Source organism: Pristis pectinata, chromosome 14 (genome assembly GCF_009764475.1).
Source record: "Pristis pectinata isolate sPriPec2 chromosome 14, sPriPec2.1.pri, whole genome shotgun sequence".
Taxonomy (NCBI): domain Eukaryota; kingdom Metazoa; phylum Chordata; class Chondrichthyes; order Rhinopristiformes; family Pristidae; genus Pristis; species Pristis pectinata.
In genome coordinates, this window is record NC_067418.1 from 32,536,947 (window position 1) to 32,562,541 (window position 25,595).

Genomic DNA, 25,595 nt, shown 5'->3' on the forward strand with positions numbered 1-25,595 from the left:
ATTGTTTGGGTAATTGCCTTCAGATGTAGTCTTTAGCCAATCAGATGGGAATTTAGAATAAATTTCCCTTGTCTTTGGCTGAGGAAGAGCATGGAAGTCAGGTTGTTGAAATTCCGGTAAATGAAAAATGTACCATGGTGATATGATGTAAAAACTAAAGTAATTGCAGGATTATGTTTAAATATAACAAAACAACTTGTTGAGAGCAGCTCGATGCCTGTACTCGATGGTTTGATATACAAAAATTTAACATTTCTGTGATCCGAAGTAAGTTTGGGAGTAACTGGCACATTTCTGTGAAGTAGCAAACACTTGGTGCAACACGGGTGATTCCAGAACAAGGAAGGAAAAACACAATGATGCTGGAGGAACTCAGCAGGCCAGGCAGCATCCGTGGAGAAAAGCAGGCAGTCAATGTTTCGGGCCAGGACCCTTCTTCAGGACTGAAGATATAGGAAAAAGGGAAACCCAATATATAGGAGGGAAAAGCAGAGCAGTGATAGGTGGACAAAAGAGGGGAGGCGGGGTGGGCACAAGGTGGTGATAGGTAGAAGCAGGTAAGAGATAGTGATAGACAGGTGCTGGTGAGAAGGGGAGAGCAGGTCCATCGGGGGATGGGTCAAAGGTAAGGAGAGAAAGGGGAAAAAATGGGGTAGAAAAAAGAGGTTAGGAAAGGGAAGAAGGGGGAAGGGGGTTGGGGATTACTTAAAGTGGGAAAATGAGCTGCTGTTTCTCCAGTGATAGTGTGGGAAGGGGAGTTGAAGTGACTGGCAATGGGAAGTCGCCTCTGTGTTGACAGCCACTTCAACTCCTCCTCCCACACTATCACTGATATGTCAGTCCTCGGCCTCCTCCACTGCCAGGAGAATTCCAAGCGCAGACTGGAGGAACAGCACCTCATTTTCTGTCTTGGAACCTTGCAACCTAACAGCATGAACATTGAATTCTCCCGCTTTGAGTAATCCCCACCCCCCTTCCCGACAACACCTTACTTATTCCCTTTCCTAGCCTATCTCTTTTTTTTCTACCCCCTGTTTTCCCTTTATCTCCTTACCCTTGACCTATTCCCCTGGTGGGTCTGCTCTCCTGACCTCACCCACAGCTGTCTATCACTATCTCTTACCTGCATCTACCTATCACCACCTTGAGCCCACCCTGCCTCCCATCTTTTTTTCCCACCTATCACTGCTCTGCTTTTCCCTCCTATATATTGGGCTTCTCCTTTTCCTATCTTCAGTCCTGAGGCAGGGTCCTGACCCGAAACATTGACCAACTGCTTTTCTTCATGGATGCTGCCTGGCCTGCTGAGTTCCTCCAGCATCATGGTGTTTTTCATCTGGATTCCAGCATCTGCAGTCCTTTGTTTCTGCTGATTCCAGAACAAGCCCTACTGAAAGAAAAAAAAATGACAACCGGCAAGACCACAAGACCAATTTGCTATCAAAGTGGTCAAGATTTTAAATGCTTCTCATTCAGAATCATTTAAAAGCAGTAAAACAATTTAATTTAAAAAATTTTAAAAATCAACTGGAAATATTAAGTAAGTACACGTAAGAAACTTTTATACAAAAATATTCATATCATTCTTCGTATTTGCTATTCTTCTTCAAACCAGATTTTTTCTTTTTAAACGAGTCCTTTCTTCTTGTGAATTATTATTTATTCAATTTTTCAGAAGATGGTGGTGAGCTGTCTTGAACAGCTGCAGTACTTATAGCCACATACCATATGACATGGGAGCAGAATTAGGCCATTTGGCCTATCAAGTCTGCTCTGCCATTCGATCGTGGCTGATTCATTTTTCCCTCTCAACCCCATTCTTCTGCCTTCTCTCCATAACCTTTGATGCCCTTAATGATCAAGAACCTATCAACCTCCGCTTTAAATGTACCTAATGACTTGGCCTCCACTGCTGTCTGTGGCAATGAATTCCACAGATTCACCACCCTCTGGCTAAAGAAACTCCTCCTCTTTGTTCTAAAGGGACATCCCTTTATTATAAGGCTGTGCCCTCTGATTCTAGACTCTCCCACTACTGGAAACCATCCTCTCCCCATGACCACTCTGTCCAGACCTTTCAATATTTGGTAGGTCTCAATGAGATTCTCCCCATCCTCCACCACCACCACCCCACCGCACCCCCCCCCACCCCCACCGGCCAAATCCTTCTAAACTCCAGCGAGCACAGGCCCAGGGCCATCAAATGCTCCTCATATGTTAACCTTTTCATCTCCAGGATAATTCTTGTAAACCTTCTCTGGACCCTCTCCAATGCCAGCACATCCTTCCTTAGATATGGGGCCCAAAACTGCTCTCAGTACTCCAAATGTGGTCTGACCAACGCCTTATAAAACCTTAGCATTACATCCTTGCTTTTATATTCTTGTCCTCTCGAAATGAATGCTAACATAGCATTTGCCTTCCTTACTACTAACTCAACCAGCAAATTAACCTTTAGGGGATCCTGCACTAAGACTTCCAAGTCCCTTTGCATCTCTGATTTCTGAATTCTCTCCCCATTTAGGAAATAGTCTACCTTTTATTCCTTCTATTAATGTACATGACCATACAATTCCCTACACTCTATTCCATCTGTCACTTTGCCCATTCTCCCAACCTGTCCAAGTCCTTCTGCAGACTTCCTGCTTCGTCAATGCTACCTGCCCCTCCACCCATCTTTGTATCATCTGCAAACTTGGCCACAAAGCCATCAATTCTGTCATTCAGATCATTGACATACAACGTGAAAAGCAGTGGACCCTGCGGAACACCACTAGTCACTGGCAGCCAACCAGAAAAGGCCCCCTTTATTCCCATTCTTTGCCTTCTGCCAGTCAGCCAATCTTCTATCCATGCTGGTACCTTTCCTGTAATACCATGGGTTCCTATCTTGTTTAGCAGCCTTGTGAGTGGCACCTTGTCAAAAGCCTTCTGAAAATCCAATAAAAACAACATCCACTGACTCTCCTTTGTCTATCCTGCCTGTGACTTCCTCAAAGAATTCCAACAGATTTGTCAGGCAAGATCTCCCCTTAAGGAAACCATGCTGACTTTGGCCTATTTTATCATGTGTTTCCAAATACCCCGAAATATCATCCTTAATAATGGACTCTAACATCTTACCAATCACTGAAGTCAGGCTAACTGGCCTATAATTTTCTGTCTTTTCTCTTCCTTGAAGAGTGGAGTGACATTTGCGATTTTATAGTCCTCTGGAACCATTCCTGAATCTAGTGATTCTTGAAAGATCGCTGCTAATGCCTCCACAATCTCTTCAGCTACCTCTTTCAGAATCCTAGGGTGTAGTCCATCTAATCCAGGTGACTTACCCACCTTCAGATCTTTCAGCTTCCCAAACACCTTCTCCTTAATGATGGCGACTACACTCACTTCTGCCCCCTGTCTCTCTTGATGCTGTTGGATCAGGAATTATTGATAGACTTAGTGATGATGAAAGAATGGTGGTGTATTTACAAATCAGACTCGTGTGACATCGGCAGGGATCTGCAGGTGGTGGTGCTCATTGGCACAAGCTAGTCTTGTCCTTGGTGGTAGAGATCATGGGCTTGGGAGGTGCTTTGAGAAGCCTATGTGAGCAACTGCAGTGTACTTTGTGGAATGCTGCAATTGTGTACTGGTAGTGGAGATATCGAGTTTTAGGGATGATAGATGGGGTACCAATCTGGTGGATTGCTTTGCCTTTGGTGTTGAGCTTCTTGATTGTTGTTGGAGCTGAAATTTTCCATGCAAGTGGGCAATATTCCATCGTGTCCCTGACTTGTGACTCATGGATGATCTAAGGGCTTTGGGATATCGGGTGAGTTACTTGTCAGATGATTTCTAGCCTCTGACCTGTTTTTGTGCCCATAGTATTCATCTGGCAAGTCCAGTTGAGTTTCTGATCAATAGTGAATCCCAGAATATTGACGGCATGGGACTCTGCAATGGTGATGTCATTGAAAGTCAAGAATGGGTGGTTAGACATGCTCTCTCTTGTTGGAGACGGTAAGTATCTGGCCACTTATTCACCAACGGCAGCACATAGTCTAGCTCTTGCTACATGCAGGTATAGAAGGATTCATTTAATTGATTTGTGAATGGAAATGAGCATTGAAGAAACATCAGCAAACATCCCTGCTTCTGACCTCACAATGTGACAAAGATCATTGATGAGGCAACTGAAGATGATCAGACTCAAGACAATGCCTGGAGCTGGAATGATTGATTCCAATAATCACAACTATCTTCCTTTGTACACAGTATGATTCCAATCATTGGCGTGTTTTCACCTTGATGTCTTTTAATCTCAATTTTACCAAGGCTCTTTGATGCCATACTCCGTCAGGCACCACCTTGATGTCAAGTGCAGTCTCACCTTGCCTCTGAAATTCAAATCATGTTTAGACCAAGGTTGCGATGAGATCTGGAACTGAGTGATCCTGGGAAAACCTAAACTGGACATCAGTGAGTAGGATATTGAAGAGGAAAATGCTGACTGATAGAGCTTTTCAGGACATCTTGATAATCAAAGATGGACTGATTGGGCAGTAAGTAGCCAGACCAGATTTGCCTTGTCTTTTTGTGGACAGCACACACCAGAGCAATTTTCCACATTGTCGTGTAGATGCTAATGTTGTATCTGTACTGAAATACTTGACTAGGGACATAACTGGTTCTGGAGTACAAGTACGTAATATAGCCAGGATGTTGTCTGATCCCATAGCCTTTGTTAAATTGTTTGTTCTTGGCCGCTTCTTAATATTTCATGGGGTGAATCATACTGGATGAAGATTGGCTCCTGTGACGTTGGGAATCTCAGATGGTGGATCATCATTTCTGGGTGTACGTGTTGACAAATGCTTCAGCTTTAGACTCTCCTGCTGAGCCCTGATATTGTTGGAGACAGGGAATTCTTGGAGCCATCTCCTCATGTTAGCTGTTTAATTGTCCATCATCATTCACTGTAGCAAGTTTGCAAATCCTTCATCTGATCTGTTGGTTATAAGATCATTTAGTTCTGGCTAATGCAAGATGTTTTAAATATAATGCACAAATATAATTCTGTGTTGTAGTTTCAACAGATTCTCACTTTGTCTTTAGATATATTTAATGATACCTTTGGCATGCCCACTGCCCTCATTGAATCGTGGAAATGCCATTGAGTCAGATTTGTCTGGTCCTTGCTTGGTCTGTGTGGTATATGTATGTTAATATGGTGTTTATATGTTGCTTTAAACTTGGTGAGGTTGCTATTTCCTTAAACAACTATATCACATGTATATAGTGTATATAAATGTATTGCAACATTATATACACTATACACCATTATATACACCATGCTTCAAGTGGCTGAGTATGGTTTGCTTTAATAAGCAGACAGGTTTCCCTGAAACTTGTGTCCAGTGAGTTGTGCAATATGCCACAACACAATTAATTACAGTCTAGATGCAGAGGGCCTTCCTTTGCTATCTTGAACTTCGGCACTGTGGTCTGATCAGCAGCAGCTGGGTCTCTATACATGCAATGCATATATATGAGCATGTGTACTTTTAAGAGCTGTGTGCAGCTGATCTTCATTACTTGCCCTTATGAACGTCAAAACAAGAGTGCATACAAGCACTAAATTAGCAATGGGTTTGGATGTTGCTGCTGAAGGAGGCAGATAAGCAGTAATTAATGAGAGATAATAGAGAAAGAGGTTCTTCAGGTAAAGCAGTGAAGACAGCAGGCAGTGGACATAACAGATATATCGGCAAGCTTGAAATATGAACGGGTCTCAGCCATTTGCCCTTTACGTGGAGCGAGTGTGGTCGGCATGGATGAGTTGGGCTGAAGGACCTGCTTCCGTGCTGTATGACTGTATGTTGCTGAGAGTGAACAATATCACCAAGGTCCCAAAGGAGGACACAGAAAAGAGCAAAGCAGACATGTGGAAAAAATGGAAGGCGATATAAGACCAGAAATGCAAGGTGTTGGTGACTTTATTACTGCCTCAAGCCATGGATGAGATTCCTAATTTTAATCCAGTATTTTGAATGATTTTTGAGAGTTACGAGTTTGGCATGTATGATCAGGGACCAGAGGAACAAGTTGGCAAATGTGTGGTTAGGTTAAAAACGTTAGCAAAATAGTGTAACTTTCAGACCATTTAAGATTACTATCTCTGGAATTGTTTAATGTGTGGATTGGCAAGTGAGCTCATTATTTGATATGCTGAACCCAACATTTGAGAGAGCATGCAGAATAGCTCTCTCAGTAGTATGGAGATAACATTGAAAAGCGTGAATATTTCGCTCCAAGAATGAGGTTGCTCCTGAGGTGCAGGCATAAAATGAGCTCACAGAAATGGAAATGGATGTGTGATCTGCTTTGCAGCTGAGTCATGTGAGCACTATAAATGGAATTGGTGGGAAACCAGAAGGTCATGTTCATGCAAAAGGTGAAAATGTTGGGAGCCATGTAAAAGATGCAAAAGGTGGCAAGCCTTGCCATGGATGTTGTGGGAGCCCCTGGTCTCAGAATGCCTATTTACGATGGTCTATTGTGATAATAGTCACAGAATAGAGCATATTGGATGGACGTGCAAGTCCCTGAAGATGGTAACTGAAGGCAAAGACCATAGTCCCCTTTTACCTTGAATGAATGGGGAAAGAATGTGGTAGGGACACCATACACGTAGCAGAATCAAACAATGAGGAGATAGAAATGGGAGTGTTGCATTATATTTATTTCTCATCTGAAGAGGAAGATAATGACAGTGTATCCAAAGCTACCTTATCAGTTGAGAATTCAATATTCATATTGGAACAAGTTGGTCTATCGTAGGCCAGGATGTGTATTGGAAATACATCCATCGTTTGGAGTAAATTGGCATGGGACTTGTATGAAGGAGGGGCTCTTCCAATTGTGGGAGAGGGAAAACTAAGTTGTCTGTGGAAATTGATAAATCCAGTTACCTATTGCAGTTTCGGGACAGAGGCCAGTCCAGTGGTCATCGTCATCGAGGCATATAACATAGAATCAGGCCCTTAGGCCCACTGAGTTTATGCCAACCATCAAGCCTCTATTTGCACACCAATCCTATCCTAACTATATTTTTTTTAAATTCTCCTCACATTTCCATTGATTTGCCCCATCTCCCCTAACCCCCAGGTTCTACCACTTATCTACACACTAGGGACAATTTACAGTGGCCAATTAACCTACCGACCCACCTGGGAGGAAACCAGAGCACCCGGAGGAAACCATTTGGTCACAGGAGAAAGTGCCAGCTCTACACAGACAGTGCCAGAGGTCAGGATTGAACCCGAGTTGCTGGAGTTGTGAGGCAGCAGTTCTATTAGCTGCACTACTGTGCCTCCCCATGGATATAGATTTGGATTGAGGGACCATGTGCTGAGGGGACCATCACATTGGGCAGTGAAGAGATCCAGGAGCTACTCGTGCTTCAGAGTGCATCAGCATCAACAGACCACTAGAGGGATAGAAATGGGAGGTGCCAAAAGCAACAGCTCAATTCCAACAAAGTGGTCATGAAAAATGAGAGATCAATTACAACCTAATATAGTGAGAAAAATTTAACTGGAATGATGTATGCCAAAGATAAGCAGCTCTTTCCTGAAGGGCAGTTCTGGCAATCAAAGTGCAGATAGATGGAGTTTGTTTGAAGGGGAATGCTAAGCTTGGGCCAAAAGGTAAGCTAAACAGCTGAGTACAGAGTCTTTTGGGGAGAAAGCAAGGATGAAGTTGGATCATTACACACTGATGCAAAAAGTGATCAAGGAATTATAGAGTTGAGGGCTACAGAGAAATTTTTTCATTGTGAATGGAAAGGTAATATTCCCAGAAGTGCAATTGTAAGTTGACGATATCAACAAAGAATACACTTTTTGATGTACAAAAAGAGAAGAAATAGAAGCATTCTTCAAAAGTCATGAGTTTGTAGTTCTGACTGTATGGGTATCCTGCGAGCAAATGCTGCACATAAATGTTTACCTTTGCAGTAGGGCATCAACTAAAGCAAATATTGCAGTATAATGGCAGCAAGTACTTGGGCAGTAGGTGTCTACTACGGAAATGTCTGCAGAGGTCACCACAAGGTTGGAGAGGAAAACTGCTAATTATCAAGAAAGCTCAGTAATTACATGTTCCCAAGAAAGGAAACTCCATCTTGTGGAGCACAAGTTCAGAGTATAATTGGTCAAGTGATTTTTGTGTTCTCAGACTAATGGGAATATTTATGGACCTTGATAGCAAGCAAATTGGATGAATTTGGGGATTGGAGCAGATTTGGGGATGGTCCCTTCAGCACAGTTTTGAGACGATGGCTATGCCATTGCAAAAATCCACAGAAAAGAAGGTCGATTCTTTGCATGGGGTACTGTAACAAGATCGCTTCAATTAAGCCAGCGGATGCTTCTGCAGTAGATGACATTTCACGAGTCTAAGGAAGGAGTTTGGTGTCTACAAGGCTTTTGCTGTTCATGAAGTTACTGAATGGGCTAAAGCAAGATTGAGCTGGACACCATCATCGAATATTACAGCATGGAAGGAAGCCATTTTGGCCCTTGAGTCCCATATGTAAGAGGATTCCAGCTAAGTCCCATTCACTCACTCTCTCTCCCCACAGCCCTGCAAATTAAGATAAGATAAGAAAAGATATCTTTATTAGTCAAAACTCACAGTGAAATGTATTGTTTGCGTAGAGTATTCTGGGGGCCTTTCCTTTCAGATACTGATCCAGTTTGCTCTTGAATGCTGCCTCCAGTACTACCCATTACAATACATTCTGGGCTCCAATCACTTGTGTCAATGTAATTTTTGCTCTTGTCTTGAGGAAGAACTCCTCGAGGGAGAGCGTATTGAAGGTAGGACAGTTGTGGTGATTGAGATGCAGGCAGATGGTGTAATTCACCAAAGGATGCTACTTGGTAGTTCTATACTTATTACTTGCCTATGAGAGCAGCAACACAAAAGAGCTATGGATACTAAACTGAGAAAGTCCCATTGCAGAAATAGCTCTGAAAATTTGGAGATTCTGAAAAGCACCAGCTCCAGCTTTGTCTGCTGTAAAGACCGTAAACATCACTAAATGTCTCTAGTATTTGGAGGCATTTAAAAACTATTAAAATTTAAAAAAAAACAATTTATTCGACATCAACTAATTCTTAGTTAACTAAATATTTTTGTGGCTGTGAGTGAGGCTCTAAGATGGTGTGTTGCCTTCCTGGTGCCAGGGTCAAGGATATCTCTGAGAAAGTAAAGGACATTCTGAAAGGGGACGGTGAGCAGCCAGAGATCGTGGTCCATATATTGGTATTGACAACATGGGCGGGAAGGGAGATGAGGTCCTGCATGGGGAATTTAGGGAGTTGAGTGTAAAGTTTAAAAAGCAGGACCTCCTAGGGTAGTAATACCAGGATTATTCCCTGTGCCACATGCTAATGAGGCCAGAAATAGGAAGGTGGTATGGTTGAATGCATGGCTCAAGAGCTGGTGTAGGTGGGATCATTGGGATCTCTCCTGGGCAGGTGGGACCCGGACAAGAATGATGAATTACACTTAAACTGGAGTGATGTGAATATCCTTGCTGGGAGGTTTGCTAGTGTTACTCAAGAGGGCTTAAACTTGTGAGGCGGGGTTAGGAACCAGAGCAGTAGGTTAGCAGGTGGAGTGATTGAGGAGAAGGTAGGGGTTAGCTCAAATAAATCTAATAACAAAAACGGCTAGGGCCTGGATGAAAAACACAGCAGGATTGATGGTCTGAAGTGTATTTATTTTAATGCATAGAATATAATTGGTAAAATAGATGAGCTTAGAGCCTGGATTAGTGTATGGAACTACAATGTTGTAGTCATTACAGAAACTTGGTTGAGAGAAGGGCAGGATTGGCAGCTCTATGTTCCAGGGCATAGATGTTTCAGATGGGACGGAGAGGGAGGTAAAAGAGGTGGGAGAGCTTATTACTGATTAGGGAGAATGTCATGGCTGCACTCAGAGGACATTTTGGAGGGCTCATACAGCAAGGCCATATGTAGAACTCTGGAATAAGAAAAGTGTAATCATTATGATGGGATTATTCTATTGCCCACCACCACCACCACCCCCCCCCCCCCCAAAAGCCAGCAGAATTAGGAACAGATAGGCAGGCAGATCATGGAAAGGTCATTGAGTATTAAAGTTGGGAAGTTATGTTGCAGCTGTATAAAACTTTGGTTTTGCTACATTTGGAATACTGTGTACAGTTCTGGTCGCAATACCACAGGGAGGATGTGGAGGCTTTGAAAGGTGTGCAGAAGAGGTTCACCAGATTGTTGCCTGGATTGGAGTGTATTAGCTACAAAGAGGTTGGACAACCTGAGATTGCTTTCTTTGGAGTGTCAGAGGCTGTAGGGTGACTTGATAGTAGTGTTTAAAAAAAAATATAAAAGGCATAAATAAGATAGTCCTTTTTTCCTCCCAGAGTGGAAATGTTTAATACTACAGGGCATAGGACTAAGGTGAGAGAGGGAATGTTTATAGGAGATTTGTGAGGCAAGATTTTTACACAGAGTGGTAGGTGCCTGGAACATGCTGCCAGGGGTGTTGGTAGAAGCAATGTTTTAGATGCATTTAGACAGACATGTGAACAGGCAGGGAATATAGGAATATAGATCTTGTGCAGACAGATGGGATTAGTTTAGATTGGAATCGTGGTAGGTGCAGATATCGTGGGCTGAAGGGCCTATTCATGTGCTGTATTGTTCTATATCAAAACATGTAAAACAATTGATCAAATAAATTACACTAAACAGAAAGAATTACAGAAGAAGAACTTGCCAAATCCTTTATCTCTATGCAGTCTTACGATCCCCACTGGAATCGGTGATATCTTGGATCCTGCACCAGGTTTAACCACTGGCAGAATCCAAGAAGCAGTTCCACAAGGCACTTTATGTGGAATTTCCAGGCCATATGATTGTGTACATGTTACAGTCCTGGACTTCCATTTATATGCTGGTTGTTCCATTCAGAAATATTGGCATTTGTTAGCAAGTTCTAGGTCATTTATTGTACCTGCCTTCAATCTAAGACTTGAGCATGCCTTCTAATACAATGACCTACAGAATGTCCTGAAAAGAAAATTGTTTCCTTTTAAATGAAGTATAATATATTCTTACGGGTTTGATTTATGAAAATGGGACATGTCTGAAACCTACCGAGTGTCCTTGTGTGTTTCAAGGTACTCTCTACATGCCCGGCTCTATCATTCAGAAACACTGCAGCACCTGGTAAGTAATTTAATATCGAATGTGTTATTACAATTTTCTATTGAATCATTCTAGACAACGACATTCAATGAATGTTGCATCAGCATGTTGTACACTTATCTTTCAAATTCATTCCATTAATGTGCACTGACTGTAAACCATGATATGTATATTCCTCTGTCGCATTACACACATTTATATAGTGGGTCCTAAATCAAAATTTAAAGTCTTCATTCACTCCTTTACTGGATATGCAGTTCAATATGGAGAGAAATTCATCTCTGGCAGCACCAAATCTCTGCATGACTTCCTGCAGCTGGCTGCACTTCTGCTCATTTGGTTCCATTTACGTTAACGTGTGATTGTATTCCCCTTCTGCATTCCCAGGACAACTTGGGTTCATGCAATCAATTCTCCTTTAGCATGCTTTGACCCACATTAATGTGAGGTGGGAAAATTTGGACTTGTATCCAGCTATTCTTGAGCACCTTGGAGGAGTAATCAGCCTCATTATTGCTATAAGTATTCCAAACTTCTTGCATGTATTAAATCAGTAATAAAGAATATGTTTAATGCACAGAACTGGGCTTTGATATATGCACTAGACACTGATAAATGAAATTTGGTTGTATGTCACCAGTTTTCCAGTATTGAACATTCACATGTTGAATGACTTGTGTTTAGTATATAGCAAAATATTAAATGATATGCATGGTGATGTGGAATTTGGACCAGTTTGAATCAAGCTAAGAAACAGCAAAGTGCAGAAAATATTTAAAAGTTACTTATGGGCTTCCAAGTAGTAGTTATAATATTGGAATTGGCATAAATCAGGAAATTTATAGGTACATGTAACAGGGCTAATGCAATAATCAGAGGGGCTTTCATTTACACATAGACTGGACAAGTCAAATTAGTGATAATAAGATGGAGGATGAATTCATGGAATGTTAAACAGAATGGTTTCCTTAATATGTTGAGGAACTAACTGAGGAAAGGACTGCTTTAGATTGTATTTTGTGCAATGAGTAAGGGTTAATTGACCATCTTGAAGTAGTTCAATCCAAAGTTAGGACCTTAAAAGAAAGTATGGAGATATGAGTGGAAAATGATTGTGGTTGTTCGGGAAAATGTTTTGAAAAGTATGATCATGGACAGTGTTACGGATTAGGTTGCTATTTGGTTAATGTCCCTTTAAGACATAGTACAGTAGTGTGTGTGCGTGGCGTCATCACGACAGCAAGAAGATAACAACGTGCTGAAGTTTGTTCAGTGAGTCAGAAAGAGGGGGAGAGAGACACTTACTGCTGGTCTCTGTATCGATGGATGGGGAACAATAGCTTTGTCTGTCACTATAGTCCACGTATGGATTTTTGGAGTAATCCAGTGGAGTCCACTTTGTCGTTAACCTGTAGAGGGACACAGGTATTTGTGTGGACGGCCACGTCTCGAATGCCTTTCAGGGTGGCAGATATTTCAGGACAAGGCAATGGTGATTGAGGACAAGGACATTTCAGGACAAGGCAAAGACAATCAGTGATTGAGGTGTCATATGGGTTCCATTGTGGAACATCTGGATTTTGTAGTTTCTCTCTATTCTATCCCTACATTTTCTCTTCAGTCAACAGTGATTTTGCAAAAGCCTTTGCTCACGTTTCACCTTATGACTTGCTGAACTGAACTTTGAGAACTATTCCTGGACTTGGAGTTTGGGAATTTGCCACACACACACACTTCGGGTTTAGTTTTGGGGTTAATGTTTAATATCTAACATTCTTACTTATTATCATAAGTAGTTATTAATAGTTTCTAACACTTATACGTGACTCGGTGTGTTTCTTTTGTTGCTGGTACGTAACAACAGCATTTCAGAAAATCATGCATTAGTGCAGGAAAAATACAGTTAAGGCATTAAAAACTCAACAGGTGAAGTAGTCTATCTGTGGCTGGCTGATTAAAATTAAAGATGGTATTAAGTCCAAGGAAGAGGCCACATATTCCTCCCATCGGTTCCCCTCCTCACCTCCTTCCCTTTATTCCATGGTCCACCACCCTCTCCTATCAGATCCCATCTCCTTCAGCCCTTTGTCACTTCCACCATCACCTGTCAGCTTCTTGTGTCATTCCCACTCTCCCCTTCCCTCACCTGCCTACTACACCCCTCACCTAGATCCACCTATCATTGCTCCACCCTTTCCCCCAGCCTCTCTTATACTGGCTATCTCCCCTCTATCTTTCCAGTCCTGACGATGGGTCTCAACCCAAAACATTGACTATCCATTTCCCTCTGACCTGCCGAGTTCATCGAGCATTTTGTTTGTTGCTCAAGAGGCTTACAAATTTGCCAGAAATTAGCAGTAGGCCAAAGGATCAGGAGCATTTTAGTATTCTGCAGGGGATGAAGGAGCTGATAAAGAAATGCAAGATAGAATATGAGACCGAAAGAGCTTCAAGAGATATATGTAGAAAGGAAAATAGGAGTGAGGACAAATATGTGGCCATGTAGACAGAAACCAGAGACTTTATAAGGAAAAAGCAGAGAAATAAAGCAAGTACTTGATGATGAATTTTCAGGGAAGAAGACAAAACTTGCTAGAAATGTCAGACAACCAAGAATCCAATGAGAATGAGGAGCTAAAGGAAATAAGAACTTTAAAAAAAATATATAGCATTAGATAAGGTGGTGAGACTAAGAGCTGATAAATTAAGGATGAAATGTCTACATCCCAGAGATTTGAAAGAGGTGGCAAGAGAAACAGTGATCACTGTTTATCATTTTCCAAGATTCTATAGGTTCTGGGATTGTTCCTGTGAATTGGATGGTCCGGAAGGTTAGGTCCCGTGGAATCCAGGGAGAGCTAGTTGGATGGATTCAAAATTGGCGCAGAGGTAGGAAGCAGAGAGTGGTGGTTGAAGGTTGTTTCTCAGAATGGTGGCCGGTGACTAGTGGTGTGCCACGGGTCGGTGTTGGTACCCTTATTATTCATTATTTATATAAATGATTTGGATACAAGTGCACAAGGCTTGATCAGTAAGTTTGCGGACGACATAAAATCAGGAGGTGTTGTTGATAGTGAAGAAGGTTATCGTAGATTACAGGGGGATCTTGATCAGTTAGTGGGTCAAGAAGTAGCAAATGGATTTCAATACGGATGAGGTGATGCAGTTTGGAAAGCCAGACCAGCGTAGGACTTATACTATGAATGGTAGGGCACGAGGGAGTGTAATGGAACAGAGGGACCTAGGAGTACAAGTGTATAGTTTGTTGAAAGTGGCATCTCAGGTAGACAGGGTGGTCATAAAGGCATTTAGCACGCTGGCCTTCATCAGTCAGGGCACTGAGTATAGGAGTTGGGACATTATGTTGCAATTGTATAAGTTGTTGGTGAGGCTGCACTTTGAGTACTGTGTACAGTTATGGTCATCCTGTTATAGGAAAGATGTGGTTAAATGGGAAAGAGTACAGAAAAGATTTACGAAGAATTTGCAAGGACCAGAGGGCCTGAGTTATAGGGATAGGTCGGCCAGGCTAGGAGCATATTCCTTGGAGTGTAGGAGAATGAGGGGGTGATCTTATAGAGGTTTATAGAATCATGAGGGGCATGGATAAGGTGGATGGTAGCAGTCTTTTCCCCAGGGTAGGGAGTCCAAATCCATGGGGCATTGATTATGGGTGAGAGGGGAAAGATTTGAAAGGGACTTGAGGGGCAACTTTTACACACAGAGGGTGGTGAGTATATGGAATAAGCTGCCAGAGGAAGTGGTTGAGGCAGGTACAATAGTATCATTTAAGAAGCACTTGGATAGATACATGGAGGGGAAAGCAATCTGTGACTGTCTTGTTTGTAAAAGAAATATAAATCAGTGGCATTCTGAAATGAGAGAGTCAAAAGTTGGAAGGACAGATTGGGTTGCGCACTTTTACCTCATCTGAACCTATGCAAAGACTGCGTCCCATAAAACTGCCTTTTTTTAAACAGAAACAGAATTATCTCTTTCCAGTTTATTTTGTTATCCTCCTTTCTCTTTTCCCTCTCCTTAATTAAAATTATAGCTAGTTGAACTTGTATCAAATGCTGTTTACCCTGTTAAAGCAGTCACTTTTCTTCCCACTGTCTCTCTGCTAATGTTAGCAGTCTGCATACACCACTCCTGTCTGCCCTTTCCCCTATTCTTCTACTGCCTTTCATTTGTTAGCATCAGTTTTCCTCATTTCTCTAACGGCAATCCATTTCAGTCAATTTCTAATGGAATTAAATATTTTACTTTTAAAATATTTGTAATTTTAATTACTTTATCTAATTTCCCTGTAAAGGTTTCATGTTACTTCAATTTAATTTTTTTTTATTTCAGCGCTTGTGCAGGAGGCATTTGGAACTGTATAGAACATAGCTGTCCAGGTAAGGTTTGATTCTGATTTTGTTCTAGAATTTAGGCATCTAATGTTGTGGGGGTTAGTGTTGTACTTGGGAGATATAACATTGCAATAACTACAAGATGCAGCAGTGAAGAGGCATATTTTTGGTTTTCAGTTTTATTAACATTTTTGAGAAAATGTCTTGAGAGCCTTAATTCATCATTGGCTTTCTTAAACGTAGAACAGAGAACAGTACAGCACAGAACAGGCCCTTCGGCCCACAATGTTGTGCCGACGTAGCTAATCCCTCCCACCTACAGAATGCCCATATCCCTCTATTTTCCTCTCATTCATGTGCCCATCCAAGCCCCTCTTAAAAGCCCCCAATGAATTTGCCTTCACCACCCTATCAGGCAATGTATTCCAGGTATCCACCATTCTGTGTGGGGGAAAAAGAATGTACTCCTCACATCTGTTCTGAACCTACCCCCTCTCACCTTAAATGCATGCCCTCTGGTATTGGATTGCTCAATGGGGAAAAAGATGTTGCTTGTCCACCCTATCTATGCCCCTCATAATTTTATACACTTCCAACAGATCACCCCTCAGCCTCCGCTGCTCCAGAGAAAAGAGCCCAAGTTTGTCCAGCCTCTCCTGATAGCACATGCCCTCTACTCCAGGCAGCATCCTGGTAAACCTCCTCTGCACCCTCTCTAAAGCCTTGACATCCTTCCTGTAGTGAGGTGACCAGAATTGCATGCAATACTCCAAATGCGGCCTAACCAGAGTTCTATAGAGATGCATCATAACTCCTTGACTCCCATACTCAATACCTCGATTAATAAATGCAAGCATTCCACAAGCCTTCTTAACCGCCCTGTCTACCTGTGTAGCCACTTTCAATGAGTCATGGACTTGCACCCCAAGGTCTCTTGCTCTTCAATACTGTTAAGGGTCTTGCCCTTAAGAGTGTACTGCCACTGTTGAAATTAGTAGTGACCAACGCATTTCAGTCTGATCATATGCTTTCCCATAGTTAAACTCATTGTTGTCAAATTGTTACTCTTTTGAAAAGGCACTTTAAACTTTGAATTCAGAACCCAGAGAGCTTTTACTTATTTGTAAGTCGATTATCTGTGCCAGAGATAAATAATGAATATATAAGAGAAGGTTTTTTTTCTCCCCCAGGTCAATGGATGACAATACTAGAAAGAAATCTTTTAGAAACAATAAGTGCTCATTATGAAATCATTCAACATTTTTCAGGGGCCAACCACACTCATTCTATTCACTTATGTCTCCAAAAATATCTCCAGATGCATCTGTAATTTATGGTTGCTATTTACACCACTGGCTCCCCCTCTTTATTCCACACTTGATAATTCTTTGGCTGCAATGGTCAAGCCTGACATCCTTCCTGAATTCTAACTTAGCAGTTTCTAACGTTTCTCCTGATAGAGAATACAGAACAGTATTTACTCCGCCAAAATTAAATTATTTACAGAAAATTTAACTTTATTTCACTGTAACATAGGTTGATGGATCACTCAAGTCAAGTTAAGATCAGTTCAAGTATGTTGTGTATTAATTTAGAACAGATGGTAAGCATGATGGTGCTGTGTTATATTAATCTATGTGGAACAATTCCATGATTGTTTCATGTGCCAATATTCTTGCACTTTGGCAGGGGATTATGTCTAAGTTAATGTTAATAGTTCATTTAAGTGTAACTCCTTGATTAAAAAAAATACTGTAAATCGGCCATTGTCAGTATGTTCCCTATCCTGAACATCCTATTAAGTGATCCCTGAAGATCTGGCTCAAGGACCTGGCCTGAGAAGGCTGAAAATACCTGTCCTGATAAGATTTTGTTTTGTTTTGCATCTTCTAGTGGAATGCTCAGTAACTGGAGATATTCACTTCAAGACGTTTGATGAACAGCTCTATTCCTTTCATGCCATATGTCAGTACATCTTGGCAAAGAGCCGCAGTTCTGGAAAGTTTACTATCAGCCTCCAGAATTCTCAATGTGGCACAGTAAGAAACAACATTTGTTTACATAGATTAAACAGGAATTAAGATAGAGTTAAAGGTTTGAACAATGGTGATTTCATTAAGAAAATAGATTTAAATAAACTATTTGAAGAACAAAGGAGATGGGCAGTAGTTGGTAACTTGTGAGTTCAGTGACTGAAATTTTGTCCACATCTGTTCTTGGATAAAAGCCTCCGTTCATGTTGGATATTCAAGGCCATCACATTTTACCTGAAAGAAATACTACAAGGTCTCTAACCACAAAGCTAGCAATCTTCTGGTGCCAGTGAGTTGATGAAAGCAACATTCAGCAAGACCATGTAGATTTAAGGATCATGTGAAACTTACAGAAACCTTTATAACAATAAATTGGACAAGCAGTTCACTTGATGGAACCTTATCTATGTCCCTGTTGAAATGTCAAAGTCTTTGATGGTGTTGAGGATGAGAATGAGCTAAGATTTAAAAAAAAAAGTTTGTAAAGTGGTTGGTGAAAGAGACAGCAGTTGATATAAGAACACCTGCTGAATGTGGACTGATGTAAAGTTATCAAAGAGACAATTCAGTCGAACAGAGAATTATTGTTGGCTTGAATTTCTCTCCAATTTCAGGCAGTTATTCTTCGTATTTTGCATTTATGTAATATCCTCTCTAAATAGTGAATATTTTAGAAGTAATAAGAATTTTACTTCTGTATTTTTTTTTGTGAATATTCTGGTAGCATTTGTATTTGCGACAACTTGCTCAAGGAAAAACAGCTGAAGTGCAATGAAAATTTTTCTTGAAAGTACTGCAAAGGTCAGACAACCTGTCACAATATTTGTCCCTTGGGATGTTGGCTCAACATGATTAAGTCAATAGAACTCTTGTCATATATTCCCTGTCAGTTGGCAAAATCTTTACCAGTGAAGTAAAATCTCCCTTAAAATTCTGAACAACTAGTCCCTTTCAAAGATTTTTACTTGAGCTTTGTATTAGTAGCTTGTGATTTAAATTTACTGGATTTTTGTTATATCATTTCTATGATTAAATATAGCAGGAGATTGCTAATTTGCTAATACCTTTATGACCTATTTAGTCGTATGTGTATTTTTAGTAAATTTGCATGTTTGGACTGTCATTCTTGCAGGGAGATGCCTTGACTGCATGAGAATGCACGAAAATTTTAAGAATGCAATGTGCACAATTTTTCGGGCTATTTAAATTAATGGTCAAAAAGTAGTGTGCAGCAATTGTTGAAATTTACTATTTGTTCCTGAGGAAATAGTGGTGTCTGTTGGAAGTTGCTTGTTCCAAACAAGTGATTTGTCGTGGAAAGATGGCTGCACCCAGTCTATCTTGCATTCTGGCTTTCCAATTCCTTTTGGTGACAAGGGTATGAATAGTGGGTTAATTTTTCACTTTCCGTTTCCTTAAAACAACCTCAAGTTCTGACTGAACTTGGTACACGCAATTTGATGGGAACTTCATTATTATGGGTAACAAAGTATGGGGAAAGTTATAGCATCAGGTCTACAGCACACTCATGAGAGCCCTGAAGATGGGATGTCCTATAGGAGGTTCAGAAACTGCAGGTTAAAAGGCTTAGACCAATGTTGTATTTTATTTCTTCAAGTTGGCACTTGGACTTTCAGGAGCCTTTGTGTCAGCCTATGTTCACTTTTATTGACACTGAAGGAGTTACCATTACACATTTGGTCAGGAGGAAATGGAGCTATTGAGAGATTTCCAAGGTTTGTGGACTCCCCCTGACACTCACTCTCCTATATCTGTAGAGAGTGAGGTTGTTGATTGATTAAGTTGCCATTGAAGGTTCTCCAGAATCTTTCTAAATTGTTGTGCCTCTTGTAGGGCTCTCAGTCCCATTTGTTTTAAAATTTAATTTCTGCAGGGTGGCTGTCATGAGTGATGTCATCCTTAGACTCAACTGAATTTACAACTGAAGGTGATCGAATATGTTAAGCAGTCAGATGTGTAACATTCACATCTGACTGCATAATATATGAAGACAAAAATTAACCTTAATTCTGTAACTGCTGTATGTCAGGTTGTGTTAATTCAGCTCTAATCTGTGATCAGACTTGGTAACTGCTGAATTTATTTATAACGAGCACGATTTAAACGTGTTCACAAACAGAATAGAAGTAGATATAAATATTAAAATTAATATTATTAGAAATTTGATTTTCAGAAATGATAATGCAGAAACAAAATTAGCTCTTTATTCCATCATATCACCCATTTTGTTTGCCATGGTGACTCCTAGTATTTTTTGAACATGTAACTCACTTTTAAACAATTCAATTAAATCTGCATCTTTGGTATTTCATGGCCATGCACTCCATGTTTTTGTGGTTAGTTGTGTGAAGAAGTTTTCATTTGGGTTTAGTTTTAATTCATTGAAGTTCAGGATTATTGCTAGGAATTTTTTCATGGTCTCCAAAATTGCCATTATTGAAATACTGCTTCATCATTACTTGCGTGACTCTTTTGGTAAAGTTATGGCATACATTTGGGAGAATTTTTTTAAAAAAAAAGACTTGTGTATGCTTGATTTGTTTTACTTTTCTAAATAATGCATATATCAAATAGAAATTGTAATGCAGTCCTGCAAATAAATATAGTATGCACACATTATGAAACTCTAAAGATGATCTGTGTTTCTCCTTTTCTCAGAATCTGAATGGTGCCTGTATTCAGTCAGTGAGTATTATTGTTGATGAAGATCCGAAGAAACAGGTGACATTGACTCATTCAGGAGAGGTGTACCATTGCAATCAGTACAGGATTAGTTTACCTTATAAAGATGGTACGAAATAATGACCACTTGCTGCATTACAGTTCGCAAAACTTTGAACTCGCTTTTTAATATACTGTTTTTTTAAAATCTTTGAATAAATGCTATTTGTATCATTTTTCAATAAGTAAATTGTGTAGCCTGCTAAATAATTTGCAAGAACTAAGCATAGCCAAATTTATGTAACCACAATAAATCAAATCTGGTACATTCTTTATTTTTATCAGCTACGTATTTTATAGCTGGTCTGACATATTAACTAATTTAGGAAAATCTTTACTTCGAGGTATCAATTTAGCTTTAGTGTTTTATCTTTTTAATTCAAGTGTGTGTGTGTGTGTGTGTATATATATGTGTGTGTGTGTATGTATGTATATATAAAATAGACCAACTGTATATTTTATGTTATTAAGGTAAAGTAGAAACACAGTATTTTTTAAAGACTCAATTAGATGTTGTTTTAACCAAGTCCAAAGAGGAGATTGACAGATGCTGGGTTGGATGATCAGATCCTTTGGAACCACTGAGTGCACACACTGGTCTTCAAAATGATACCTTCCTGTCTCAAGAAGTCAGGTGCAAATGGATGGAACCAAGTGTGCATAGGGATACTGATGACATTTTCTAGTATCCTTTGTTTGCTCAAGTTATATTATTTGAACTTTACCCACAATGAATTGATCTTTGGAAGATGTTGGTGTAGGAAATGAATTATTTGGGTAGAGGAAGAAATATAGTTTGTTCTAGATGCTCATATACAATTTAAGAAAACAAGGATATAAATGGAGGCCTATACATGGAGGAAAAGCCCTACTGAAAGAAAGAACTTGTTTAATTTTTAAGTGCTGTTGTCATTATGCCTGAAAGACTGCTTCCAGCTTCCCAATCAGTTTAATTTGGTTAATCAGAAATATGATCACTGGTACTTTTTCTTATCACTTAACAGATTTATTTGAAGTTACTGAACTTACTTCAGTGTTCGTACAAGTTAACACAAACTTTGGACTGCGTTTGCAGTATGACAGGGAAGGGAGGAGGCTCTACCTCCAAGTGGATGCAAGGTGGAAAGAAGACACCATTGGACTTTGTGGAACATTCAATGGCAATATTCAGGATGATTTCTTGTAAGTATTCTTCATGCTTTGAAACTAATTGGCTTTGATTAGAACTTATTGACTGACTACAATTCGGTTTTTTTAAAAAAGGAGGTCATAATTAGAAAACCACAGCCAAACCTTTGTTTTCAACAAGGATTAATTTACAACCGTTCTATAGATGGGCAGTGGTATCTTGTTTCGTATTTATCTGAAGTTTGGCAAGTACTTCAACTGTTACCCACAGACGATTAACCCGTACATCATTTGTGCTTCTCCAGGTACTGGAACAATTCCTGAAGTTTAGGAGAAATAACCTTTTGAAGCAAATAATGTTGTTTTCCCAGAAGTAATTAATGAAAACTCGTCTAAATTTAAACCTGTTTTGTAGACATTTTCAGTATCTTCAAAAGAAATTTGCTAGTTTCAAAGTTGTGCAGAAATGCTTAACCAAGATCCATTTGCTTACTATTACAGTGTTAAATTGCCTCGGATTTGCAAAGCATGACATTATTTCCTTATATTAGCCGATTCCCTCTAGCTAGCACAGTACAGCACACTTTAAGAAGATGTAATTTTTCCATTATTACCCACCATCATTTCCAATCCACCTTGGTCATGTCTCCCTAACTTAATTGAATTGTTTTGAAGCAAAAACAGAGTGGATTTAAGTGTGATATGTTTCATATAGGTTGTGAGGGCTTTAGCAAAGCTTTTCCCAAGGATCCAAATACCAAAATAGACAGATAAATAAAAACAAATATTGGATCCAAGAGAAAATGATGAGTTGGCTGGGAGCAAAGGATAATGGTTAACAAATATTAGTTGTTTGCAATTAAGTTGCACAGGGCTCGGTTCTGGGCCTGTACTTTTAGAAGTTTTGTGTCAATGATTTGGATTTAAATGTAAGAGTTATTGTTAAAGAAGTTTGCCTTTGGTATAAAAATTGGCTGTGTGATTGATAGTAAGAAAGAAAGCCATAAGATATAAGAAAATAACTGAGTAGAAGGATGGCAATTCAAATTCCATTCAGAAGTGCAGGGCAAGAGGATAAAGTGCTTAAATAGCCATTGGGAATGCTTGCTATTTTGAGCTGAAGTGTAGCATGTATAAACAGGGAGTTCATGATCAAACTGCAGATAAAAACAATTACACTCTAGCAAGAATACTGTGTATGACACTGGTCACCACATGACAGTAAAGGGGTGATGGCAGAGAAGAAGGTTTACAATCCTGAAGAGATTTACAACACTGTTGGCAGTGCTGAAACTTTTCAAGGAAAACCAAAATAAAAATTAGCTAGCCTGAGGCTATTTTCTTTGGAACAATCGAGATTGAGTGGAGATTTAATTGAAGTGTACAACATTATGAGAGACCTACATTGAGTGAACAGGAATATCCTGCTTCCCTTGGTAGGGAGGTCAAAAACCAAGTTCTAAGCATGGATTTAATATAACTTGTAGAAGGATTTGAGGGAAATATTTTTCATCCAGAGCAAGGTGAGGGAATCTGGAACTCGCTGCTGGAAGAATGAACAGAGATAAAACTATTTTAAAAGTATTTGGATAAACTATAACTTGCAAGGCAAGTGTCCAAAAATGGAAAAGTGGGATTAGGCTGGAACAGACTCTATAGCTGGAATGGGCACTACATGTGATGTAAATTTCTATGATTTTGTGATTTCAATGACTATAACAAAATAAAAATGAAAATTAGTGTTTTTTTAAATGCAAGTGTTGTTTTGGAGGGTGCTATTGCGGCTGTGTCATGAATATATTCCGAGATGGGTCTATGGACTTAAGGGTAATTGAGAGCTGTGATGAACAAGCAGGAAAGTGGTATTGAAGCCAAGATCAGATCAGTCAATGGACAGCATAACTTCTAGATATTGACATTTAACTGCAAATATATATTTATCTTAAAGTGCCATTTGTGAGTCATATAGATTGCAACTACTCATCCAGACAAGGGGAAAATATTCCAAAGGGCTTTGGGGAATTAGGAGGCAAGTCCTTTGCCACGTGGTAGCCACCTGCTGACCTGCCTTTATAGACTTGGTATTTCTCTGAGTTACTACTGATGCTGGAAATCTGAAATAGTAGGGCTTTATTGGAGGTCTTTGTTGCCATGTACTATCAACTGCTGTCCGGCAGTCAAGACCAGCCATGCTCTACTCATTTTCAGAATTTGTTTGTCCACGTTTGGACTAAGGCAGTTATGAGGTCTTAAGCCATCTGACCTTGGTGGAATCCAAACTGAGCATCAATAGAAAACTATTGCTGAGTAAGTGTCACTGCTGATTATGCTTTTTTTCCTCCCCCACTTTGCTGCTTGAGTATAAACTGATCAGGCAGTGGTTAGATGACATTTGCATTTGAGTTACTTGTACTGATAACAACAGCGAGTGCGGTTAGCCTCACTATTTTAGTTAATGCAAATTCTGGGCCAAAATTGTGCAGATATATAAATCTGAAATATTACTCTGAAATTTCTAGTATATTTATTACAAAACTAGGTAACAAAAATAATTGTTGTTTCTTTGCCTGAAGTTGATGCTCAGAGCACTGGTCTTCAGTCAATGATAGCAACAGAAGTTTAAAAAGGACTGATTATCCATCAGCTAGAAGGATAAAACATCCCAGTTGGAAAGCCAGGGCTCAAACAAAAATTGATGTGACTCAGGTTATAAAGTGATCTGGAATTGACACTCAATTCTTAGTTTTTCTATATTGCCTGTGATTTATATACTGTGATTCTTCCTTTGGTGTCTTAGTGTTGAGAATGATTTGCTTCCATTCCAGTTCTGAGGTGATTGAAGTACCTTTATGTGCCATCTGCAGACTGCCACAAGGGATGGGACTTGGTTGTGTAGGATATTAACATTGCTTCTGTTGTTAGCATGTGTGCTTCCATCATAGATACTTGTGGAGCTCAGTGCCTTCCCAAATGCTGTTTCTCTACTTGGTGAGGATGTTACATTTTTTCAGAGAGGCTTGGATTATTCGTGTTGCTGTGATGTCTTGCGTATATTTTGCAGATTACAACAAGGTGTTTCTTATGACAAGATATCATGCTCCAAGCATTTTGAAAGGAGGACGACTCCATTGGAGTTGTTTTTCTCTACTTCTTGCTAATTAAGTGTTTCCAGCAATTTGTGTCCAGATTATCAAACTTGTTTTGAGGAGTGCAAGGTGCCCATGCGTGATTTCTTTTGACGTGGAGCTATCAGCCACCGTGTTTGCCTTGACAGCTCAATGACAAGAGGATCCGAAATGATTGGAGATCAGGCTCTTCTGCATGGACTTAAATGTGATTCCACCAAAGACGACAACAATTTGAGCTTTACTACCACTCCTTTTAACAAAGCAATATGCCTTGGAATAGTTCATGGTATTGGTATCAAGCAAATTCTGGCATGGAACCACAAAGAGATATTTGGACAAATCTTTAGTGGTGAGCTCTGAAGAGTGCCTTGGAGGAAAGCATATAGATGGGTAGAGAGATTTAAGGAAGAAATTCTTGTGTTTAGGACCTTGGCAACTGAAAGCACAACTATGAATGGTGGAATGATTAAAGTCGGTGATGATCAGGAGGTCAGAACTAGAAAAGTGAAGGTATCTCAGGGACTTGTACAACCGGTTACAGAGATAGGTAGAGGCAATGCTATGGAAAGATGTGAAAACAAGGTTCAAAATTTTAGAGTCAAAAATAGGAATCAATGCTCATCAGTAAGCTCAGGGAGGATGTATATACAGGGCTTGGTGTGAATTTGGACGTGTGTACTAGAATCTTGAATGATTTCAATTTATAGCTCAGCAAGAGAGACCAGTCATGTATGCAAACAATTATTAGAATCTTAAACAGAAAAGTTTTATTTGTCCAAATCATACTCATGATGTCTTGTGCGCTTCAAGCGAGTGCTCCTCTTGCTAGTCCCACAGTTACACTTACATTAAGGATGCTGGGAGCCATAGCCACAAATGTATCTGCTATACTGTCCCATGAGGCGAGGGCTCCATTAGCTGTAACCAGGCCACAGGCTATGAGGTCATTCTTCTAGACTG

General features: G+C 40.0%; 1 protein-coding gene across 1 annotated transcript in view; it reads left to right on the top strand.

Moving 5' to 3' along the window:
- LOC127577980 (otogelin-like) overlaps window positions 1-25,595 on the top strand; it is a 190,890-nt gene that overhangs the window by 19,196 nt on the left and 146,099 nt on the right. Inside the window, exons 10-12 of the mRNA XM_052029688.1 lie at window positions 17,498-17,643; window positions 20,317-20,449; window positions 21,384-21,561. Coding sequence (XP_051885648.1) covers window positions 17,498-17,643; window positions 20,317-20,449; window positions 21,384-21,561 — 457 coding nt within the window. The remainder of the gene's footprint in view (window positions 1-17,497; window positions 17,644-20,316; window positions 20,450-21,383; window positions 21,562-25,595) is intronic.